The sequence below is a fragment of the Protopterus annectens genome, chromosome 3.part1 (genome assembly GCF_019279795.1).
Source record: "Protopterus annectens isolate FY-2018-M chromosome 3.part1, PAN1.0, whole genome shotgun sequence".
NCBI lineage: Eukaryota > Metazoa > Chordata > Ceratodontiformes > Protopteridae > Protopterus > Protopterus annectens.
The window spans coordinates 164637857-164662050 of NC_056732.1; the positions used below are offsets into that span (position 1 = coordinate 164637857).

Genomic DNA, 24194 nt, shown 5'->3' on the forward strand with positions numbered 1-24194 from the left:
ACAAACAAGAGAATGCATTAGCAAAGCATTGTATGGAAAAACCTAATCACTTATTTAAATTTAAAGTTACTGAACAAATACAAGATCAGGATAACATAATGCATACTATGCTTAGAGGTGGTTCTAGTTCATTGAATTTAGAAAAAACAGAACTCTTATGGCAATTACGTTTGGATGCATGTCGCCCACCAGGATTGAACGAAGTTTATTCGCTCACCTGTGTACTTAAACTTAAAAACTGGTTACGTTAGGTGAACATTTTCAGCATTCATACTGTAGCACATTGGGTTACCAAACACACATTAGTTTATTTTTTATGTAACTAGAAGATAGGTGCCTATTAGTTGCACTTGAGGACGTTAAACTGCTTGCTTCAGTACTGACGATATTGGTTCAACATGTGTCTGAACCCTGCCCTTACAGGACAGGTATTCAACACTTATTGTTCCTATTTTTGACGCTGTATTTACATTTATTGTCTTACCATCAAATATTTGGAAGTAATTTAGCACCACATAGTCCTTCATACTGGTCTTGGAGATCAAGTTGCCTAATAGTTTTAAAGTATTTTGTGGCTTCCATTTAATGTTCATTTACTGTATGGGGTTGCTCTACCCCCGAACTTGTGTTTTTACATACTATTGATGTGAGGGGATGCAGTGCGTTAGCGCTACATGAATGGGCATATCTTTAGTAAATTAAGACTATTGCAAACCTGGGATACAAGTGTAGCCTTGTTGGCACTTTTTTCATACACAAGTGCCGACAATATTTTAACATTAACACCCGTAAGTTATTTTACACATCACTGCATCTTGTTACAATACGCCGCTTTGGAGTAATCAATATACACATACATACATGCATGTACATTTTTTGTTCTTCAGAAGTGGAGCGTAACTACAATACAACATATGATTGTGGTTAAATGTAATTTTCCCTGGCTGTTAGGTTTTGTTAATTCTGTTTTTCGCACATCGCTGCTTTCACAGAGTTGAAGGCAGTTAGTTTTGCTCTGACTCTAAAGAGTTAACTTTGAGCCACATTTGTCATGTGACTATTCACTTTGTATTTAAACGTTGTCCTATGTAGTGCATTTGTCTGAAGAAGTCTGTTTATGTAAACAGACGAAAAGCGCTTAACATTTGTACTTGCAGATACTTGTTTTCTCGGTTCATTTGGATTATACTCATTACAGCATTGGTTTTAAAGATACTGTTTTTATTAAATTTTTGTAGGTGGACGCTGTCCTCATTCCGGAGACGTTTTTTTCATTATTATCTCAGTTTTTCGTTTTTGGTGGTTAAACTTGTTTGTCTATGGCTACGGGTAACAGTGACAACGTTCTGAACCTTTCTGGTTCAGAAACAGATGAAATAGGCAATTTAACTTTACTGCTGGAGGCAATGAACCAACGTTTGGAGAACCTAACAGCCAGAGTTGAGTGTTTATCTCAATCGAGTGTTACACAAACACAAAGAGGCTTACCTAGTACCCCAGAGGGAGTAAATGGAACTAATTTACCAAACTTTATTACTAACCAAATTCCAGTTATTGAAAATGGAAACCACAAATCGTCTGTCAACAACAATTTGGGTAAAAACAACAACCAGGATATTACTACTGAACGCATGATTACTTCGGGGCTTATTGGGTCCTATGATTTAACCAGTTGGTTGAATGAGCAACCTAGTTTAAACCCTCAGAGCAGAAATGCAACTACAGGAAACCCGGCTGGAAGTAATGTGAGTATTTCTTTTAAACTCAAATTTTTTGACACTAAGTTACTTAAAATCAAAAAATTGCAACTAGAATTGCAATACTTTGAGATTTGTTTAAAAGAGAACATTGCCCCTAAAGGCCTTCACACCTGGCAATAACCCACAGGTCAAGAACCAGGTTCTGAGTTTTATAAAGACATTATTCAGTTGTTCAACACTCAAGGTTTAGAACTGTTAAAATCATGTGTAAACATTATTTAATACAAATTAAACACCTCACTGAGGAAGCAACTGTATTAGAGAAGGACATTAAAAAGGACATCGTATTTGATAGATACCAGTATGACTATCAGCGAATTTTCTCTAGTATTTCTCAACAAATTGATAGAATGAAAGAAACTAAATTGAGAGAACTTAGAAGAGACTTAAAGGACTATGAGGAGGGTACAGCTTATCCAAAACCACCTCCCTCCCAGTCCCTAAATAACCTTATGAATAACATCAACACTATTCCATCTGATTATGGTACCAATGACTTGGACATTGACAGCATTGATTTGACATCACCAAGACCAGGGACAAGCCATGATGCACCCATGACAAGCAGGGACAGGCCTGAGAACATTGAAACAGAGGGTGCTTCTAATAGCCATCAGTCAAAAAACTTTCAAGGGCGGACAGCAAGGAGTCGCAACAGATATGGCGCGAACCAGAGGAGATTTTACAACACTCGAGCTGCGAGCAACAGGAGGAGGTAGTGGGGCACCCCCTTGATGATGAGACAGACACACTGGACAATAACATCACCACTAATTACAAACTCATCACTAATGCAAAAGGAGACTTTAATATTTACAATTACACTGAATTCACCTTGGACAATAGTCTGGTTGAACTACTTGCAAATGGACTTAATTTTGTTCCATCTAATCGAGGTGATGTATTTGAAACACTGTTAGATTTTAAAGTTTACATTAGAAAGCTTAACCTAATAGCTTTATTAGGTGTTGGGACATCTGATAGGCATGTTTTTCAGTTAAAACTTATAACCCACCCACACATCCACTAATCCACCTCTTTGATTATATGTGTGAAATAGAAATAAGGAAATTGTTTAGTAAGAACGTTTGTCTTACTGATCATTACAATGTTAACTGAAGTTAACACAATTTAAGAATTTACCTATCCGGATAATGAAACCGGATAAAGGTGGTGGATTAGTGGTAATGGAAGAGAGTCAATATATTGACAAAATGACAAAACTTCTTGAAGGTCAGGCTTATCAAAAAGTGAGTTTAAATGAGTTTAACATAGCACAAAATAGAATAAAAATGTTTATTAATGACTTATTTATTGACTCACTGACTGATATACACATTAACAATTATTTAAATTTGCCATCACCCCGACTACCTTCCCTATTTGGGTTAAATAAAATCCATAAAGACCTTAATGACACCCCTATTAGAGCACTGGTAGATGCTCGTCAATCCATCACATATCCTTGTGCCAAGGTGATTGATTCCATATTGAAAATGTATGTAAGTAAAGAAAAACAAATTTGTAAAGACTCATGGTCATTCCTCGAACAAATTAACCGACTTGTATATAATGATGAAAAAAACTTTTTAACTATAGACGTTTGTGATCTTTACACGTCTATTCCCCATGACATAGGTATTGAGTGGGCAGTAGAATTCATCAGGTTAAGAGGAGCAAGTGACTCAGAGCAAAAATTGACTGACCAACTATTGGGAATAGTTTTGGAATACAATTTTTTTGCCTTTGACAACAACATTTATTTACAAAAAATTGGGGTAGCTATGGGCTCCCCATGTGGAGGTAGTTTTGCCAATTTAGTCATGGCAAATTGGGAACATAAATTTGTTCTTGAAAATATAAACTTGAAGTACAGTATTTCCTTTTATACTCGGTACTTGGACGATATTTTCATTATAATTTGAGGTGGTAGTACTGCAGCAAAAGAGCTAGATGATTATTTTAACAACACCGCTGATTTTTTAAAATTCACCAGCATTTATCAAGAGATGAGTATTAGCTATCTTGATGTACTTCTATCAAAAAACACATTAGGTCGACATTACACAGCTAAAATTTTTAGAAAGAGTACATACTCTAACTCACTCTTGCATTTTAACAGCTCACATCTTTTGCATCAAAAAAAGTCTGTCATCAAAGGACAGGTTGTACGAGCTGCAAGAATGACCACTATGCAAAATGATTTTCTAACAGAATGTGAAAACTTGTTCAGCATGTTTACACATTGGGGTTAAGCCCACTGAACTAACCAACAACAAAATAATGGAAGTCCAAAGAGAAAAACGAATTTACAAACCAATTTTGAACAAGGACACCTTATGGGTACCAAGGGAGTCATGTTTAGATTATGACACAATGGATATTGAACAGTATAATTATATAAACACTTCCGATTACAACACACTTGAAAGTAAAAATTCAGTACAATTAACTAATGGAAACATCAGGTTTGTTTTAACTTACAACATAAGAGCAAGAGAAGTTGCAGACATATTGAAAAGAAATTGGCACCTACTTACAACTGACAAATATATTATTGGAAAGTTAGGAGCATCACCAGTTGTTACTTATAGGCGGGGCAAAAACATAAAAAACATTATAGAAGGTCGACATAATAATGCATGTAGAACAGCAGGTATGTTCCGTTGTGAGATGTGTAACTATTGTAAACACATAGATATAGGCAACAACTTCACCATCAGAGATAGGAACTACACTTTGAGAAACAAATTTAATTGTAACTCTAAAGGTGTAGTCTATTTGGCTTCATGCCAACTATGCCCAGCCTGCTATGTCAGAAAAACAGACAGAAGACTTCGTGAGAGAATCTTTGACCACGTATATGCAATTAGTAGGCACAAACAAGAGAATGCATTAGCAAAGCATTGTATGGAAAACCCAAATCACTTATTTAAATTTAAAGTTATTGAGCAAATACAAGATCAGGATAACATAATGCATACTATGCTTAGAGGTGGTTCTAGTTCATTGAATTTAGAAAAAACAGAACTCTTATGGCAATTACGTTTGGATGCATGTCGCCCACCAGGATTGAACAAAGTTTATTCGCTCACCTGTGTACTTAAACTTAAAAACTGATTACGTTAGGTGAACATTTTCAGCATTCATACTGTAACACATTGGGTTACCAAACACATATTAGTTTATTTTTTATGTAACTAGAAGATAGGTGCCTATTAGTTGCACTTGAAGACGTTAAGGTGTTTGCTTCAGTATTGACGATATTGGCTCAACATGTGTCTGAACCCTGCCTTTACAGGACAGGTATTCAACACTTATTGTTCCTATTTTTGACGCTGTATTTACATTTATTGTCTTACCATCAAATATTTGGAAAGAATCTAGCACCACACAGTCCTTCATACTGGTCTTAGAGATCACGTTGCCTAATAGTTTAAAAGTATTTTGTGGCTTCCATTTAATGTTCATTTACTGTATGGGGCGCTCTACCCCCGAACTTATGTTTTTACATACTATTGATGTGAGGGGAAGTAGTGAATTAGCGCTACAGGAATGGGCATATCTTTAGTAAATTAAGACCATCCAAACCTGGGATACAAGTGTAGCCTTGTTGGCACTTTTTTCATACACAAGTGCCGACGATATTTTAACATTAACACCCGTAAGTTATTTTACACATCATTGTATGTTGTTACAATACACAGCTTTGGAGTAATCAATATACACATACATACATGTACATTTTTTGTTCTTCAGAAGTGGAGCGTAACTACAACACAACATATGATTGTGGTTAAATGTAATTTTCGGTGGCTGTTAGGTTTTGTTAATTCTGTTTTTTGCACATCGCTGCTTTCACAGAGTTGAAGGCAGTTAGTATTGTTCTGACTCTAAAGAGTTTACTTTTTGCCACATTTGTCATGTGACTATTCACTTTGTATTTAAACTTTTTTTGTCCCATGTAGTGCATTTGTCTGAAGAAGTCTGTTTATGTAACCAGACGAAAAGCGCTTAACATTTGTACTTGCAGATACTTGTTTCTCGGTTCATTTGGATTATACTCATTACAGCACTGGTTTTAAAGATACTGTTTTTATTAAATTTTTGTACATGGACATTGTCATTGTTCTTGAGCCATTTTTTTTCGTTTCTAACTTGTGAAGGTACATGCACCAGCCCATAACAACACCACCACCACCTTTGTCGAGTCTCATAACTTAAAGTTTTGTCATTTGAAATTTGGTTCAAAAGAAGCTTTTCCTTCCTGGTGAAACTGTAAAAAAGACTTCCTCTTCTGACCGCACCAAGAGCGGATATCTTTCTTACATAGCTAACGGGCAGATTACAAGTACTCATTCTACTCAACCCTCCACCTTCTTCATTAATGGCCCCGGGACTGAAAAAGCATTCAAGCTTTAACTTCCTTGTGAAAAGTTTAAGCTCAACAATTGTATGAGCAACACTGCAATTATTGCAAGGAATAAATTTAAAATCCTTCCTAAAAAGAGATCCTAAGTCTGAGGTAATTTCAAAATGAGAGTAATTAAAAAGTTTAAAAAACACCAAAATCTATAAAAGTATCTTTCTGTGGGTTTGAAAGCTTCAGAATGGTTTGCACTAGCTCTACCAATGAAATCGGCTGTTGGAATAACTGTTTCTTTGATAGTTCCATCTTGGATTGGTCAGAGGTGCACTGGTATTCCTCCCACACTCCTTCATCCTCTTCTCTTCGAGTCTACTCGACCTCCTGGGGGGGGTGCTCGTTTAAAAAAATCTTCATTGACATCATCTTTTACAAAACTAGAAAAGCTACCATTGGATTCTAAGGTCATTTGGTTGAACGACTGGTCATTTCTAAAGTTATGGTTTGAATCAGGATAATCCACCTTATTCTTTTACTCCATCGCATTCTATAGATATGTTCCTCTGCTTCCTTTTAAAAATCGTAGATCCATATTCATCCATGTGGCAAAGATCATTGTGAAAATCTGCCATGTAATCCAAAAACAGCAAGTCCTTGTTGATCTCATCATTTACACTGTGGATCTGCTGTTCCAAGGAAGATATCTGCTGCAGATTGTCATGATCTGTCAGCTTCATAAGTCCTACACCCGTTCAGTCAAAAAGCTCTAAAGGCTCTTGATGCAAGACTGAACCTGAATGTAACCAGTCTGGATATTTAAAAACATGTACACCCCTAGCACCTGTTTGTTCTGAATAGAACGGTTGAGAAATGAATTATCCAGTTGTAGAGCTCTATACTTCTTGAGTAACTTCTCAAAACTGCTAATTCTCACAGAAAGGGTTAGAGCCTTGTCCTTAACAGGACCGTTGTGTAAATCATTACGTGACCCAAAGTCGAATCTGTAAGACAGCTGCTGATTGATGTCTATATGCCTCCCTACATCACTTGTAAGGTTACTCCTCACAACATCGTCTCATTTTCCTTGATGCAAACCTCTAGGACAAACCTCTGTGTAAGTGGTTTTATCATTAGAACCATTAACCCTTCCCACATTAGCTTTATGAAATGGGTTGACTGTCCTAGAGCCCTTCAATACTGGAACCACTGTTGTGTTATGGGGACAGTATTATGGCCAGCGGAGTAACAAACAGAACTGGCCCAGAGCTACGGCAGTAAGTTATTGTACAGATGTATCATTCTTGAAGAAGATTATTGGGTCTCATTGGAATACTGTTTTTGGTGAATTCAGTTTATTAGGAAAGTTGGAACCATGCCCTAGATCTGTGTATAAAAATAGTTTTAATTTGAAGGCCAGTTTAGAACTGAATCAAACCAAAGCTGCGATGTCCAGTAAAATGTGGGTATGAGACACTGTGGAGCATATCAGCATTGCAGATTTATCTTTCAGTACACCCATTTCTCTGTTACTGGTTTTCCCAGATTGATTTCTCTCAAGGACAGGAGAGGAGTAGCTTATCTGGCTTTATGTGCCACCTGTCCCACATTTTATATGGGACATAACGAGGGGCCCCTAAAAAAATGGATCTACCAACATATTTATACTATCCACAAGAAGGGGTGGAGAATGGAGGCTTTTATTGGAAGAAAAGAAACTTCACTGACAGATCATTCTTAATACTACTGTTGCACTGGTTCTTGATGTGATTTCTGTTGACTGTGTGCTAAAAAAGAAAACTCTTTCATTATGAATGTACTTATTATTCAACGTATTATTTTCTTTTTTATGTATTTAATAATGTATGCAGCTAAATGGAGGTATACATACATTATATACATTTTTGTGTATTCATTAAAATGGACATGTGTTTAAAGGGTTAAATAACTTTAAAAAAACTTTTAGCACCATAGCTTGTATTCAAGGGAAGGGGTGTGATCTATTTTGTAACTCTGATGAAGTTGTGGTATTCATAGGCATAAAACTGCTTAGAAACTGTGATTAAACAGTTTGAGGACATTCATGGAGTGGCATGTTGTTATTTTCTGAGTACACTTTTAGAGTTTTGTTTGACTCATGGTTATTTGTATTTCCATCTTCCAGAATGTGACAACTGGATTTGTTTTTGGAGGAAAGCACGGGTGCTAGCTGCCGAAATGAGACCCAGGATTTTACCTTGTTACTGGAATGTATGGGACAGCTAGAACACCAGACTGATAACTTTTTTTTTTGGTTTTGAAGGGCTCTGGGACAGTCAACCCATTTGAGAAGGTTAATGCAGGAAGGACTGATGGCTCTAAAGACAAAACCACTTAAGTAGAGGTTTGTGCTAGAGGTTCGCAACAAGACAACAATGACAATGTTGTGAAGAGTAACCTTACAAGTGGTATAGACATAGAAACATCAATCAATTAATTGCTTTCTTACAGATTCGACTTTGGGTCGAGTAATGATTTACACAACAGTCCTGTTAAGCACAAGGGTCTAACCCTTTCTGTGAGAATTAACAGTTCTGAGAAATTACTCAAGAAGTATAGCACTCTACAGCTGGATAATTCACTTCTCAACCTTTGTATTCAGAACAAATAGGTGCCTAGGGGTCTATGTGTTTTGAACTATCCAAATGGGTTACATTCAGGTTCGGTGTTGCAGCAAGAGCTTTTTGACTAAACGAGTGTAGACCTTATGAAGTTGATGGCTTGTGACAATCTGCAGCAGATATCTTCCTTGGAACAGCAAATCCCCAGTATAAATGATGAGATCAACAAGGATTTGCTGTTTCCAGATTACACGGCAGATTTTCACAATGTTCTTTGCCATGTCGGTGAACATGGGTCTACAATTTTCAAAAGGAAACAGAGGAAAATTTATAGGGATGAGATGCAGTAAAAGAATAAGATGGCTTATCCTTATCCAAACCATGGTCATAGAAGGGGCCAGTCCCTCAACCAAATGACCTCAGAATCCAATGGTAGCTTGGCTAATTTTGTAACAGAAGATGTCAACAAAGATTTTTTTTAGACAAGCATCCCCCAGGAGGTTGAAAAGACTTTAGGAGAACAGGATGAGTGAGTGCAAGACGAACACCAGTAAGCCATCGATCTGAGATGGACCTATCAAAGGAGCAATTATTGCAATGGCCAATTTTGTTGGTGGCGCTAGCGCAAACTATTTTGGAGCTTTCAAACTCACAGAAAGGTACTGTTATAGATTTTGATGATTTTAAAGTTTTTAATTATTCTCATTTTGAAATTACCCCCGTCTTAGGATCTCTTTTTAAGAAGGGTTTTAAATTTGTTCCTTCCAGTAATTGCAATGCTGCTGATACAATGGTTGAGCTTAAACTTTTCGCAAGGGAGTTAGACCTTGAATGTTTATTGGCTCCCAGGGCCATTACTGAAGAAAGTGGAGGGTTGAGTAGAAACGAGTACTTACAACCCTCCCTATGTTGGCCCCTATTGCTTTGTTTGAAAGGCTATATGAGAAGGATATTTGCTCTTGCTGCAGTCAGAAGAGGAAGTTTTTTTACAATCTCACCAGGGAGGAAAAAGCTTCTTTTGAGCCAAATTTCAAATGACAAAAATGTAAGAATTACGAGACCCGATAAAGATAGGGATGTTGTTATTATGAAGTGCCACATGTACTTTCACAAGATCTCTGACTGAGTAATGGTGAATTTTTTTCCAAGGTTTCCTGTAATGAGATTAACATTGCTTACAACATAACTGACATGTGGCTTGAGGATATGATTTCTAACTATGGCATGGCACCCAAATTAAGAGATTTTTTTAGTGGTAGGGAAGATGAAAATCCAAGCCATTTTTGGGATACCTAAAATTCACAACTCTGCGGAGGACCCACCTTTGAGACCAATTGTTGCTTCGGCAGGTTCAAAAAACAAACCTTCTTCCAAATATGTGAATCATAAATTTAAAAAATGTTGGGTTGACAAGGAGCATGTGTTGAGAGACTCATGGCACTTTCTAGAAATTCATATCCTATCGTTCAGATGTGTTGTTTGCAATCATTGACATAAAGGATTTATTTTTGGTAATACCCCACGATTTGGGTCAAATGGTACTTTGAAGATAGTGCTATGTGGACCACCTTTGATGGAAATTATATTGATATTATTTACCATTACATGTACCTAGTTTTGAGGAATAATTTAGTATTTTTTGAAGGCAAATATTTTAAGCAGTTGAAAGGAGCTGCCATGGGAGCAGCCTCAGTTACAGTATTTGCTAATCTCATTTTCTGGTCCTGTGAGAGCAATTTTGTTTTTACCTCCCCCTTTTGGGCTAAAATCCAGATGTACTTTAGTTACCTAAATGACATTTTTATTTTATAGAAAGAGGGGGATTGGATGGCCTTTACTGTTTACATTAACAGCACCGCCAACTTTTTGGAGTTTACACAACAATTTGATTCAGCTACTGTACACTGTTTAGATGTATTAGTTACCAAGAACATTCAGGGAAGTAAATCTAATTCAACTAATTTTGGAAAGGAGACAGAAACAGCTTTCTTCGTTACAATAGTCAGCACCCACTCTGGCAGAAGAGGAATTTAGCGAGGGGTCAATTGATATGGTTGTGCAGGCTCATCTCTGATGATGCAGCTTTCGACCATAAACATTAATTTTATGTGAAATGTTCTCAGATCGGGGCTATGCATGTGATATGTTGTTGAACCTTAGGGATTGGGTGGTATGTGAGACACAAAGCGCTGTGGTGTTATGGGGACAGTATTATGGCCAGTGGACTTACAAATAGTAACAACTGGTCCAGAGCTATGGTAGTAAGTTATAGTGGAGATGTATCATCCTTGACAAAGATTATTAGGTCTCAATGGAATACTGTTTTTGGTGCATTTGATTTAGAAATGAATCAAACCAAAGCTGTGATTTCCACTAAGAATGGGGGTATGTGACACTGTGAAGCATGTAAGCAATGCAGATCATTAAGGGCACCCATTTCTCTGTTACTGGCTTTCCCAGACTGATCAAATTGATTTTCACTCAGGGCAGTTATAATTGCAATATGAGAGGAGTAGTTTTTTATTTGGCTTTATTTGCCAAATGTCTCACATTTTATATGGGAAAAACAGAGGGGCCCATTAAAAACAGGATATACCAACATATTTATGCTACCCCCAAAAAAGATATTAGGAATTCTTTATTTATATTATGCAATGATTTTAGAAAATTTTCCTTCACTGTGTTAGAAAAAGCTCCACATTCATTGAGGGATGGTGAAGGGGGGGTTTATTGGAGGAAAAGAAGCTTCACTGGCAGATTGGGGCTGGTGAATGGGGACTTTTACTGGAAGAAAAGGAGCTTCGCTGGCAGATAATTCTTAATGTTACTGTTGCACTGGATGTGATCTCTATTGGCTGTGTGTTGAAGAAGAAAGCTTTCTTTATGAATGCACTTATTTTGTGCATTTATTTTCTTTTGTTTTTATGTATTTAATAATGTATGCAGCTATGTGAAAGCATACATATATTATATAAATTTTTTTATATATTCATTAAAATGGGCCTTTTTTTAAAGGCTTAAGTCACTTTAAAAAGTTTTTAGTGCCATAGCTTGCATTTAAGGAATGGAATAGGGTGGCCACAGTGGTGCAGCGGTTAGCATTGCTGCCTCACAGCAAGAGGTTCTCCGGTTCGATCCTCAGCTGGGGTACCTTCTGTGCGAAGTCTACATGTCCTCCCTGTGGTTGCGTGGGTTTCCTCCGGGTGCTCCAGTTTCCTCCCACATCCCAAAGACTATGTAGGTAGACTGGACACTAAATTGGCCCTAGGTGTGAGTGTGTGTGTCTGTGTGTGTGCCTTCTGTGGAAGGTTGGGTGCTGGGCTGGCAACTTGACACTGTAAAACTCCACTGCCAGTCATGAGCAGATAGGTGATCCACTGTGGTGACCCCTAACCGGGAAAAGCTGAAAGAAGAAGAAGGTGTGATCTATTTTGTAACTCAGATGAAGTTCTGATATTCATAGGAACAAAAGTACTTAGAAACCTTGACTAAACAATTTGTGGACATTCATGGAGTAGCATTTTGGTGTTTTATTGTTTATAAAGTGGAAAAGAAGAAAATACTTGATGCTGAAACTGGCAAATTCAAACACATTATCTACCATACTGGTTTTCACAGTGTGATGATTCTGCAAATCAGCCTGTTAGAAGATGCAGTGGACACAAATCCAATTTTTCAGAGTTATCCTAGATAGGTAAATGTTAGTTTTACAAAGGAACCTGAGGGACAGGTTACCAGAAAAGTCTTATGAATTAGTACACCCCTTTGCACCTACATGTATTTCTTCAATCACGTTTATGAAGCACCGGGCCTGATACAACAGATATGCAGACTACTCCCTTCAGACTAATAAGTTAGAAGGAAAAAAAGAGGGCCACACTGTTTTCTTAATTAAAATAAGTCTTACCGTGAGTGTCAGATGAAGCAGTTGCATGTTTCTGCATACTTTTTTCTTTTAGCAGTTACAGCATATTTCCTGAAAGAAAATGTAAAATAAACTAATATGAGAAGATGTAATGTGAACCATGCACAGGGAAAAGAAGCAGTACAGAATACGAGTCTGTCTTGTTATGATTCAAGTATGCAGTCTGACAAAATAGTGCAAAGGCTATAATGGCATACAACAGAGTAGTTGTCTCATTAACACAACCACCCCAACTGCCTTTATAAAATGAGTTCAGTAATAATGGCATTTGAACAGGCACAACTAGAAAAAAATATTTTTACAACAATATCAGCTGGTAGGGTATATTTATAACTCTGCCTTATTTTTACTCCTGTATGAAAACAAGTTTGCAGTGGGATCGTCAAAGTATGTGAAAATACAGTTGTGCAAGTAAACTTGTCATTAAAGTAGATGTTCAAACGGATCACAGCTGCAGTAGGCTAAGCAATTTTCACTCTCTTGGAAACAGCTCCCCAAGGAAAGGCTGGGTCATCTGCTTTTGCAGACTGCATAGGGGGGATAAAAGGAAGACAGGAGACTTTGGCTGAGAGACAAACTGGTCCACCCACCAATCTAAATTCCTTCTTACAAATCCTAGCAGTAAACAGATAAGTGCTTTCATATGTTACATACGGTACTGATCTGATGAAGGAGGCATCTCCGAAAGAGCTTATCTGTTTACTGCTTGTAGTTTTTGAAATGTATGTGCTTTGCCGTGGTTGTCCCATTGTTGTTTCTCAAGAACTGTAACCTGCTTTTTTCTCCATTGGGACTGATTTTCTCCTTGTTGCTGTTTGCCTATTTTATCTGCAAAATCATGGAAGCTACATAGCAATATCAGTTAGAACTTTCCCAACATCATGCTAGCTTTTATTAGACACTCTGAAGTAACACCAGTTCTGTCTCGGATAAGTTATTAACAGAAGTACTAATATGGCACATATTCATAACTTAAAATGAAAATAAAATATCACATTTTCATCCTTATTGACCATCCATTTGACTCGGCAGCAATTACTGACCTATATGGTGTCTTGGCCTGTGATATTCTGATCTACCGTGCGACTAAGTAAGCAGTACATGACTGGGACGATATGCTATTTATGTGTATTTGCATATTTTATTGCTAAAAATGTACACAGTTCTGAAAAGCACTGGTTTAGGCATCAGGTATCAAGCTTTGTCCCTTTGTCTCATGAAAGCTTTGATGTCATTAGTAAGCCATGGGCATTTCTGACCTCACAGTCTTCTTTGTATCCAGGGGAAAAGAGATGCCCGTATTGCAGAAAGGATATCAATGAAAAATGACAAGGCAGTTATAGTGTCATTAAGCTGGGATGAACACCCCTAAGTGCTTCTGTAATAACCAGCCGCAGATCCCCCTGTAAATCCAAAGTGGAGGTTAGCAAAACTTCCATGGAAGTGTGTGGCGTCAGATCCATGCCAGCTTCCGAAGCATTAGTGGGAGAGGAATCCAACAGACCAAGACCATACGATCCTCTGGGCTTTTATCAGCTTCAAGAGAGATGTCCAGCAGAGGCAGTGCAGTGAAAGAAACAGACCAAGCTTTCTAGGCCTTTTTCTTTGTAGATGGTTGATCCATGGGCTGGGAAGATCCCTCCATGGTATCCCTAGCCAACTGCTTAAGTCACTGGTTCTCTAGGTAAATTGAAAGGAAAGAAAGCTGAGTCCGCAACATCTCAGGAATAAAGGACTGACAAATCTCCCAAAATGTATGGTCACGGGAAGTGCCTAAACAGAACAAACACTGCTCATGATGATCTTTTTGGGGAATCTGTCTCCCATACTGGCATTTCCCCTTTCTGGATGGCATGAAACTCAACAAGCAAAAGCAAGGCAAACATAAGACAATAAAATCAAATAAATCCCAACAGGGTACTTATCTGAAGTGACAGAAACCAGTATATGAATGAGTGTTCAGACCAATGATCGAACATGGCATTCAGACAGATGGCAAAGAAGTTCTGAGGATGGTATATACAGACATCATCTTTATGCCCTACTCCATGCACGGAAGGCATATGTGTGACATATGGCGTACTCATTACAACCTAGAGGCTTTTGTATACTGGCCAGACGTTGGGCTACCTTATTGTAAAGAATACTGCAACAGTGATGTGGAAGGGCATCCTAAGGTATTGGTAGAAAGGGTGAAAATGCATAAAGGAACCCTTCCACCCAAGGGAACAAGAACACCTCTGTACTCCAAGCATGGCTGCAAGGATGCCTCTAACAGAATTTTTCCAACTGTTTGGAAATGAGGCAAAAGGAACTATTTGAAGTGTTATCCACACTTAGAGCAAATCCAGGCATTCCTCTGTCTTGTGTTTCCACTTGTGAGGGTCCGGCTGGGATCTGTTTAGTCTGCCTGCCAGTATGTTTTACTCTGACAGGATATATGAGGCCTAAAGCATCAGAGAACGCTGTAAGACTAGCTCCCAGGCCATCACTGCCAACATGCAGAGGATATGACCTTGTACCTCCTTGTTTGTTTAGGTACCATATGACTGTGGTGTTGTCTGTGACCAATAAAAAGGGACCTGGAAACTGTAAATGTTGGAGAAATTTTATGGTCTGAATCACTGCTCACATTTCTTTGACATTTATATACTTTGCTGTGCCCAAAGGATGCCATTCACTTTGCAGCACCAGAACACTGTTCCCCATGCAATAACTGAGTCCATCTGTACTGACTGAACTAAGTTCTGAGGAGAAAAGGGTAGGTATGAATTGAGAGACATCTGATCTCTCCACCACTGTAACTGTCATTAAAGAAAATCCATACACTGGTCCCCTGATTTCTAAGGAAAGCAGGTACTGGGTCTAAAATCTAACACTGATTTCCATGATAGTTGCTAAAAAGATTCCAATGTAAAATCCTTTTCCTTTTTGTGGTGCAGGAACTAGTTCTACAGCACTTGTCTGCAAATTGTGAAGGAGTAGCAGACAGAACATGTGGGTATGGGGGAGTTTCCCTTTAGAAGAGGAAGATTTCTCTCCAGTGGTAAGAGTGGAGTGAAAGCCTGGGGGAATGGGAAAGGGAAGCTATGCCCTGACTCATTACAAGGTTATGCTTTAGCAGGGAAATTATCTGTTTTGGAAAAGGAGCCCCTTTCATTTGGCTATCATCTGTGGAAAGCTGAACATTTGCTTAGATTTTTCAACATGCTCACCATCTGAAGAATCAGATTGGATGGACTCAGAGTGTTCACTACTGCCTGCATCAGAGTCCCCATCAAAATTTGTGGCCACAGACTGATCTTTATAGAAGGCAGCCACATGGTTACTCTGAACAGGAGCACACTCTCTGAGATTAGCTGACTGTAAAACACTCTTAACTAAGGAAACCACATCTGCCCTATACTTGGCAATAACTTGATTATCTCTTGTGTGGTGAAGTCTCCATTACTATCGACTACACTTAAGGACAAAATATTTGAGGACAGAGTATTATGTCTGGAAAGGGGTGTCTTATCCTTGACCTTTCACGTACCTAGAGGGTTTGGTTTTCATGTACCCAAACCAGGTAATAGAAAAGCTCCAGAGGATGTGTTTTACCCCCATACAACAGAGGGCTGCAGGTTCACACCAGAGGAAGATATGGAAAAAGGTAAGTGGTCTTTTGGATTGCTTAAGGCAACAACAAATTCACAAACCTGTAGCAGCCACATAGTTTTGCTGAATTTTTTTTCTTTTTAAACTAGATTTAGTGTGTGTGTGTGTGTGTGTGTGTGTGTGGGGGGGGGGGGGGGCAGTTGTATCAGAATCTAACAGAAAAAAAAAACAACCAGAATAATGCACTACAGTTGCCACCTTTTTAAATGCCCAAAGTGGGACATTTTTGGTACAAATGGCAGTTTTTTTGCAGGCCGAAACATATCCATGGCCAGTACAAAGGACAGAACTTCACTTTTTTTTCCTAAATAAAAGCTTATTCTTGTAGCATTTTAGTTGCTTATTCTGTTTCTTATAACATTTAGGTGTTTCAGATACAGAATAACTGTTTTATGCAACTATTACATAAAATATAGGAAATAATTTTGTCCAAAAATCTCAGGATATTTGCCATTTTTACATTTTTTTTGCAGGACACAACTGCTGAAAGAGGGACTGTCCCTCGCAAAGTGGGACAGGTGGTAACCCTATAATGCACTGACACTATTAAGGGTCGACGAAGGGTAGCAGTAATAGAAAATGTAAACTGTAGTGGCAAAAACTCAAATATATGCCCCTAAATCTTAAGTGAAATAAAAGCATTTTAAAACAGCATAAATAAGCATTTACTTATTCCCTTGTCAGAAATAAAAAAAAAAATCTCTACAGAAAATGCAAATAAAGTTATTTTCATTAAAAGTGCAATTTAATGATAAATTGGTTACAAATATTTAAATGAACAAAAAAGTTAAAAAAATGCAATATTTCCCCATTAGAACTTCCAAATCAAGTAGATAACAGAAAAAAAGAGGCCTAGTGTTCAAATGACGTCACAGAACTTCAGTCAAATGAGTTTCAGTCAAATGAGGTTTCTATCATATGATAGGAATCCATATATATATATATATATATATATATATATATCAATCATTTTAATAACAGAAAGAAATCAAAGTATATAATAATAATGAGAAAGTGGAGTTTTCAAAGGGGTTGTATCTGGGCTTGGTAGCTGTAATGCATCAATGCAGACTGCTGAGGAGATAAAACTGTGCAAGTCCTACAGATGGCAGTAAAACCTGAATAACTCACTTTCTATGACAGGGGTTAGATTTCCCCTGATGGGAGGGGCTTAGCCAATCCCCTATCAAAGACTGTAACAGGAGTGGATTCTGAGCTCTGGAAAGATGCCAGTGCGGATTTGTGCAGGCAAAGAACTCATTCCACTGAGGCAGTGTGAACATCTAAAAGTATTCTCCTTCAGATATAACACTGCCAAAATTGCAAAACTATCTTCAACTATCACTTCCCATGACTGGACCCATGGGCGCCCGCAGACAGGTGCAAGGGGGTGCACTTGCACCCCCCTGGAACTGGCTGGCCAATAAATTAATTTTATTTTGATTTAAAAAAAAGTTTTTTTTAAAGGGCGTTCCTCTTTAAGAACGCCCTTTGCATCCATAGGCACCAGAACCATAGAGCGAGGGGGAGGGAGCTCCCCCCCCCTTTTACAGCTGTAAGACCTATAGGACCCATGTGTGCACTGCACGCTAACGTAAATTCAAACACAAAAGTGCGCAGAGGTTGCCAGAGTCACAGTGATCCATTTATGCACTGCCGTTTTTGTTTATATGCAGGCTGAGGTAAGGATTTTTCTGCCAGAGAAGTGCTCTGTTTTGTTTATTTATATACAGCAGAGGCTCCATTTCTATCTCTGCAGGCTGAAACATAATCTTACCAAACTTGAAACTAGCTACAATAATATAACCAGATTTGCCACTGGCTCCCCTTATAGAACCCACCACTGTCTCAACCTTCAACAACTCAAATGGTTAGAACTACAAAACCAACTACAATACAATCAACTGGTGATTGCACAAAAAATCCTGCACCATCCTATTAATACTCCTATCCTCTCTAATTTGATCTCCCCATATAAAAATCTTACAACACTACGCTCGGCTAATAAATTACTTATTGCCAACAGTTTATCTAATAAAGTGGGAGAGTCGCACTTTTCCAATGTTGTGGGTAGAATCTGGAATAAGCTTCCTAGTACACTCACTTCTCTCTCATCTACACCAATCTTTAAGAAACACCTGAGATCACCTAAAAATACATTGGCTTTGCCCCTGCTCAAAGCCTGATTGAATCATACTTTTATTTTTTATTCTCCTCCCCCTTTTTTCTACTGCTTCCAGGACAAATACCCCCCTACAATTCTTGAATAATTTATTACTTACCCACTCTTTTTACCTTCAGTTTTTTCCTTCCTGTTCTCTTCTTTTTTCTAACTTAATGATTCTTTTTTTTCAAAGGAATGTTAATGCTCAAATACTTTATTAACTCTTGCTTGACTGTACATGAAACCCACTAAAGAATCAAGACTTGATTATTTTGTACACCTACTCTAATGAAACCATACTCTGTTCACAAATTAATAACTTTTCTTATCATGTCTTGCTATGTAATTAAAACTTGTCATTTTTTTGATGTTTTGAATGTTATAATTTACTCATGCTTGGAGCTTTTCTCGCCGGGCCTCTACTGAAAATGGATATGTATCCAGCTAGACTAGCCCGGTCAACAAATATAAAATAAATAAATAAAAAAATAAATGTAAGGATTTTTTTCTGCCAGAGAAGTGCTCCATTTTGTTTATTTGTATACAGCAGAGGCTCCGTTTTGTTTATATACACACTATACTTAAAGTTATGTTATTTATGAAGAGTTAACAGGCTATAAGAAATTTGCACATGTCACCTGAATGTTTTACATACGCGAATGTTTATGAGCGATGTTTGTCACTCCAAACTCGTACTCATCACGAGGAATTATGTGGGGTCTTAAAACGTTCATGGTCCTCAAAGTTTCACACCGAAAAGGATCTGTTACACATTCAGTGTTCGCAATTCTTTTAGCTGATACCCATTGTAAAAAGAAATAAATCATATTAATTAAAATATCTTGTTTATAAGTAAAAACAGCATACTTAACCATCCTATGTCCTTCCTAGCTAAAGTTGTTTGTAAGATCTTAGTTTGTGTTCCACATTATGATGGCTAATGTTCCTCATTTTTGGAGATGGAAGGTTGAGAGTTATGCTCGAACTACCTTCAAAAACATAGACTAAAATGTCTGAAGCTCCTGTTGTTCTTAATTTATGTTGCTATGGGGACAGCATCAAGATGCCAGAGGGTTGAGTGTCAATGTCTTGTGGAGAGAAACTTAAAAGAGTAAAGCAGTGTTTGATATAGTCAGTACCAACTTAAAATGTAGGGGAAAGTTTACTTTTTAATTTTAGTCTGTAACAGATTCTTGCTGATGTATGGATATGTCACAGCAATGCTCATATTTACTTCAAAATGCTGAATATATGGTTTTGTGATTGTTGGAAAGTTTCCTTTTGCAGAATGATGCAAAGAACGTCGCCGTTTTCTGATCGTTACTCATATCCTTGTTATTACTTCGGAATAATTATGAAATAATGTTATCTTTTTCTTGCTCCATTTAATGCGGATGAAGTGTAAGTGTTCGTCTTATATTTAACAGGCTTTAACAGCCCTACTTACACATTTACAGCCCTTTATGTAAGCCACACTGTTATTGTAAACATGAAGAACTAAGGAACAAGCTGTTGTCAATGCACAATCTTGGCTTGTGCTGTGATGTTTTCATTTATATGCAGGCAGAAGTGCTCTGTTGTTTTTGGATTCATCTCTATGCAGACTCCGTTTACTAAGGTGTGTGTGTTAATCTCTATGCAGGTTTATGCTGGGTTGGTTTATGCACTGTTGTTTTAGTTTATGTGCAAGCAGAAGTGCTCCGTTTTTCTAAGGTCCATTGTGTTTGGATTAATCTCTATGCAAAGGTTCCATTTACTAAGGGTGTGTGTATGTGTGTGTATATGTGTGTGCATGTGTATGTTTGTAAGACGGAGGGAGGGGTGTATGGGAAGGTCATACCTCACAATTATCCAGATTTTTGCCTCATATTTTCAGATTGTTTCTCATAAAATTGTGTTATCTCTGGCAAATCACTGAAGACTGAAGTTGAGTTTTAGACTTCATATCCTCAGAAAATGCATACTAATACAACAATTTTGTTCTATCCATTTTCTAAGGAGGTCGGGGGATGTATGTGTGTGACTCATACCTCTCAACTGTACAGATTTTCACAGAGGCTGAGGTATGTATGAGTGTGAGAGAGAGTGAAATGCCCTATTTAGAGTTGGCAGGTGGAATTTATTTTCAAGGAATTGTGAGCTTCAAGAGAAGAGAAGTTTATTACTGCTCATGCTAAGTCTGCTTAAAATGTGCAACTGTTTTGTTTAACTAATGGTATCACTATTGTGGTGTAGAATTTCAAAACAGTCTTAGTAGCACAGCAGGTAGCATACTTGCATCTTGATGTAGATAGGGTTGCCACCTTTTCAAATGCCCAAAGTGGGACATTTTTGGTACAAACATCAGATTTTGCAGGCCGAAACATACCCACAGCCAGTACAAAGGACAGAACCTCACTTCTTTGCCTAAATAAAAACTTATTCTTGTACCGTTTTAGTTGCTTATTCTGTTTCTTATAATATTTAGGTGTTTCAGACACAGAATAACTGTTTTATGCAACTATTACATAAATACAGGAAATGATTTTGTCCTAAAAGCTTAGGACATCTGCCATTTTTACAATATTTTTGCAGGACACAACTGCCCAAAGAGGGACTGTCACTCGCAAAGTGAGACAGGTGGTAACCCTAGATTTAGAGGGCTGTAGGTTGTACTCTCACCGCATGTAGATTTGTATTTTAAGGGGGTGGAGTGCTGCAGTCCTCAGTATGTCCTCCTTTGGATGAGATGCCTAGTAACTATGAACATGTGTTTCCGCTTGCCACTTATTCCTATTGCAATATACAAGCTTAGCATTTTTTTAGATGTAACATAGGCAATTTATTGTTTAAGGGGAGCAGGCACTGAATTTGTAGATGAAACACTGAAATATAAAGCTGTTTTCTAGCAACAACCTCCCCATTAGCTTCAGATCTCTTTAATGTGAAATTATTCAGATGACTTTTACTTCTGCAGAGATTGTGCATATTGACTGATATTGGTGGATTGTAATGATAGATTTTTAACTGGCCTTTTATGGTTGAAATGTTCTGAATTGGGCAATTTGTCATTACTGGTTCATAAGTTTTGTTTCATTGCTTACTGGAAAAAATGTTCAAAACTATAAAACACACTAAGTGGTGCTGTATTAACAAGGGATTGAATCAGGAAGGTGAATCAAAGCAGTTATGCATGGTTCTGAAATATGTGCAAGGGGCCTATGATTTGAAAACAGTCAAAAGGTAAACTTAACTTGTCACTGGCCAGATGCATTTTCTTTGAATATGGGTTTCAATGCTGTTTTAGTGAATGTGAGTTTCAAAGGTAGAGAAGTTTTAATGCTAAGTCTGTTTTCATTGTAAGACTATTGCTTTGTTAAGTTTAGCAAATGTCTATCAGTGTTTGTGCTATAAAATAGGAAGTTACTGGGGTATTGGCCCTGAGGCCCTAAAATTTGAAATAAAAGTTGTAAATTAAAACCAAATATCTGTAATCATTGTAGAAGTAAAGCATAAAACAGTATGCACACCGAGAGTTTTGAACAGTGTTTATGGCAACTGGGGAGAAATAGCCAAGTAATGGGATACTGGAATGGCTGTGTGTGTGTGTGTGGGGTTGGGGGTGGTGAAGGGGGTAGGGTTGGGGGTGGTGCTTTCAAGGGGGCGGGGTTGGGGTCGTGCTCCAGGTTTGCACCCCCCTGCAAAAAATCCTGGGGGCTCCCAGTGGACCCCTATGCTATACACCACAGATCTAAACAAAGCAGCTGAACTCATTACACACTCTCTCTCTCTCTAGTCTTCAATGCAAACACTTTCCCCTTAATATCTATACTTTCTAACTCCAAACTAAAAAAGTGGATAACTCACGAGTTAAACTCCCTCCTCAAACTCCGGGATTAGTATTGGCACTCCTGGAAATCTAATCCCACTCAAAAAAAACTAGGAGTAGTATATAAATCTAAGGAACTTAGCCAGAAAAGCCATTAGAAAACACAAAAGTCATTCTATGACATACTGCCCAAACTCTCTGAAATACAGTCCTAGGAAATTTTGGACATAAGTCAATCATCTCACAAAACTAAACTTTTCCTTACACTTCTACATGTACTTCTTTTAGCTTGTATGCAGATGATTTCCAACAGGCACTTTAGCAACCTCCCCAAATGTGCTGCTAACACCTGCATGAATGCTGCCTTATTCTTCCTTTTTTATTTCTGGCAGATCTCATCCAAATACATTATCCCTTTGCTGGGACAAATACAGCTGGAAGGATCCCCAGATACAGACAACCTACATCCATGGTTTTTACGCCACTGTCATGACTTCACTGTTGCATGCCTAAAATACATCTTTAATTTCTGTGTTACTACCAACACCATGCACAAGGAAATCTGCCAAAGGAAAACTGCTCAAAAAAAGAAAAAAAAAAAAAACAACCCACATTTCTATCACATTACTGTCCCATTTCTATCTTCCCAGCGCTAAGCAAAATCATTGAGAAAATTGTCTACTTTCAACTGACAGAATATATTATGAATTGCCATCTTCTCTCACAAAAACAACATGGCTTCTGGTCAGGAAGAAGCCAAGCCATTTCAATCTTAAACCACGATTATACAGTATTTAGGTCTATACTAGCTAGGAAAATAATAAAGGTGTTGCCAAAAATAATAAATATGAATTAACATAGTTTTGTGGAGAGGAAGCAAACATTTAACAAAAGTAATACAAAAATACTGATGCAGAGGGAAGCAGAATGTAAGAAAGTACTACTATTGTTGGTAAGTCTTGATGCAGAGAAAGCATTTGATATTTGGTAGAACAGCAGTGTTAATAAGGAGGATATATGAATGGATGGAGGAAAGAATTAAGGTGAGAGGCAGAAGGCTCCTCTCTGACAAGCTGTGTATGAACAGAGGAAACCAGGTAGGATGTCTTTTCTTCCTTTTGTTATTTGCATTATATTTAGAGCCACTGGCAATGCAAATAAGTCCCAAATTAAAGGATATTACTGGCATGGTACTCAAGAAAAGTTAGCTTTATCTGCAGGTGATGATATTCTTTACTTGATAAATCCAGAAAAGGACATTTCAGCATTGTGGAATATTTTGAGATAGTTTCAAGTATTTTCAAAATATAAAATTAATGAAGATAAAATAAAGCTTACAGCAATAAACTACATACCCACATGTGAATTGGATCAGGAATACCCATATTTATGGTGACGTGATAAGATGAATTATTAAGGTGTATGGATTAAAAGAGATTCTGTCATAGCAGCTAAGGATATGTGGGAGGAGACTAAAAAAAATGATAATACAAAAACTGACACTGGATGCTCTTGATTAATAGCATGGCTATTAAGATACAAGAAGTGAAAATATTTTTAGTCCCTTTGGTTTTATATACAAGCCAGTCATGTTTTTAATAGCCAGAAAAGATGTTGTGAATGGTAATTAATAAAAAGATGAAGAAATCTATTTAGAAAGGAAAGAGGGTAAGAATTAAATGGGATAAGTTGATCATCCCCATATACCAACTTGGTTTAGGAATACCTTTAAAGCTCATATATATATATATATATATATATATATATATATATATATATATATATAGTTCCCCTTTACAATCTCAAAATACTGAAATCTCGAATTTCAGTATCCGGAGACCATAAAGGCAAATTTAATCACGAATTTGAATATCTTGAATTTGCGGTTATGGCTTTAAGCTTCGATACGTCCGGTGT

General features: G+C 37.5%; 1 protein-coding gene across 1 annotated transcript in view; it reads right to left on the reverse strand.

Moving 5' to 3' along the window:
- ZNF438 (zinc finger protein 438) overlaps nt 1–24194 on the reverse strand; it is a 1581053-nt gene that overhangs the window by 225697 nt on the left and 1331162 nt on the right. The window contains exon 4 of the mRNA XM_044066690.1: nt 12631–12699. Within this exon, the coding sequence (XP_043922625.1) occupies nt 12631–12667 (37 nt within the window). The 5' untranslated portion in view covers nt 12668–12699. The remainder of the gene's footprint in view (nt 1–12630; nt 12700–24194) is intronic.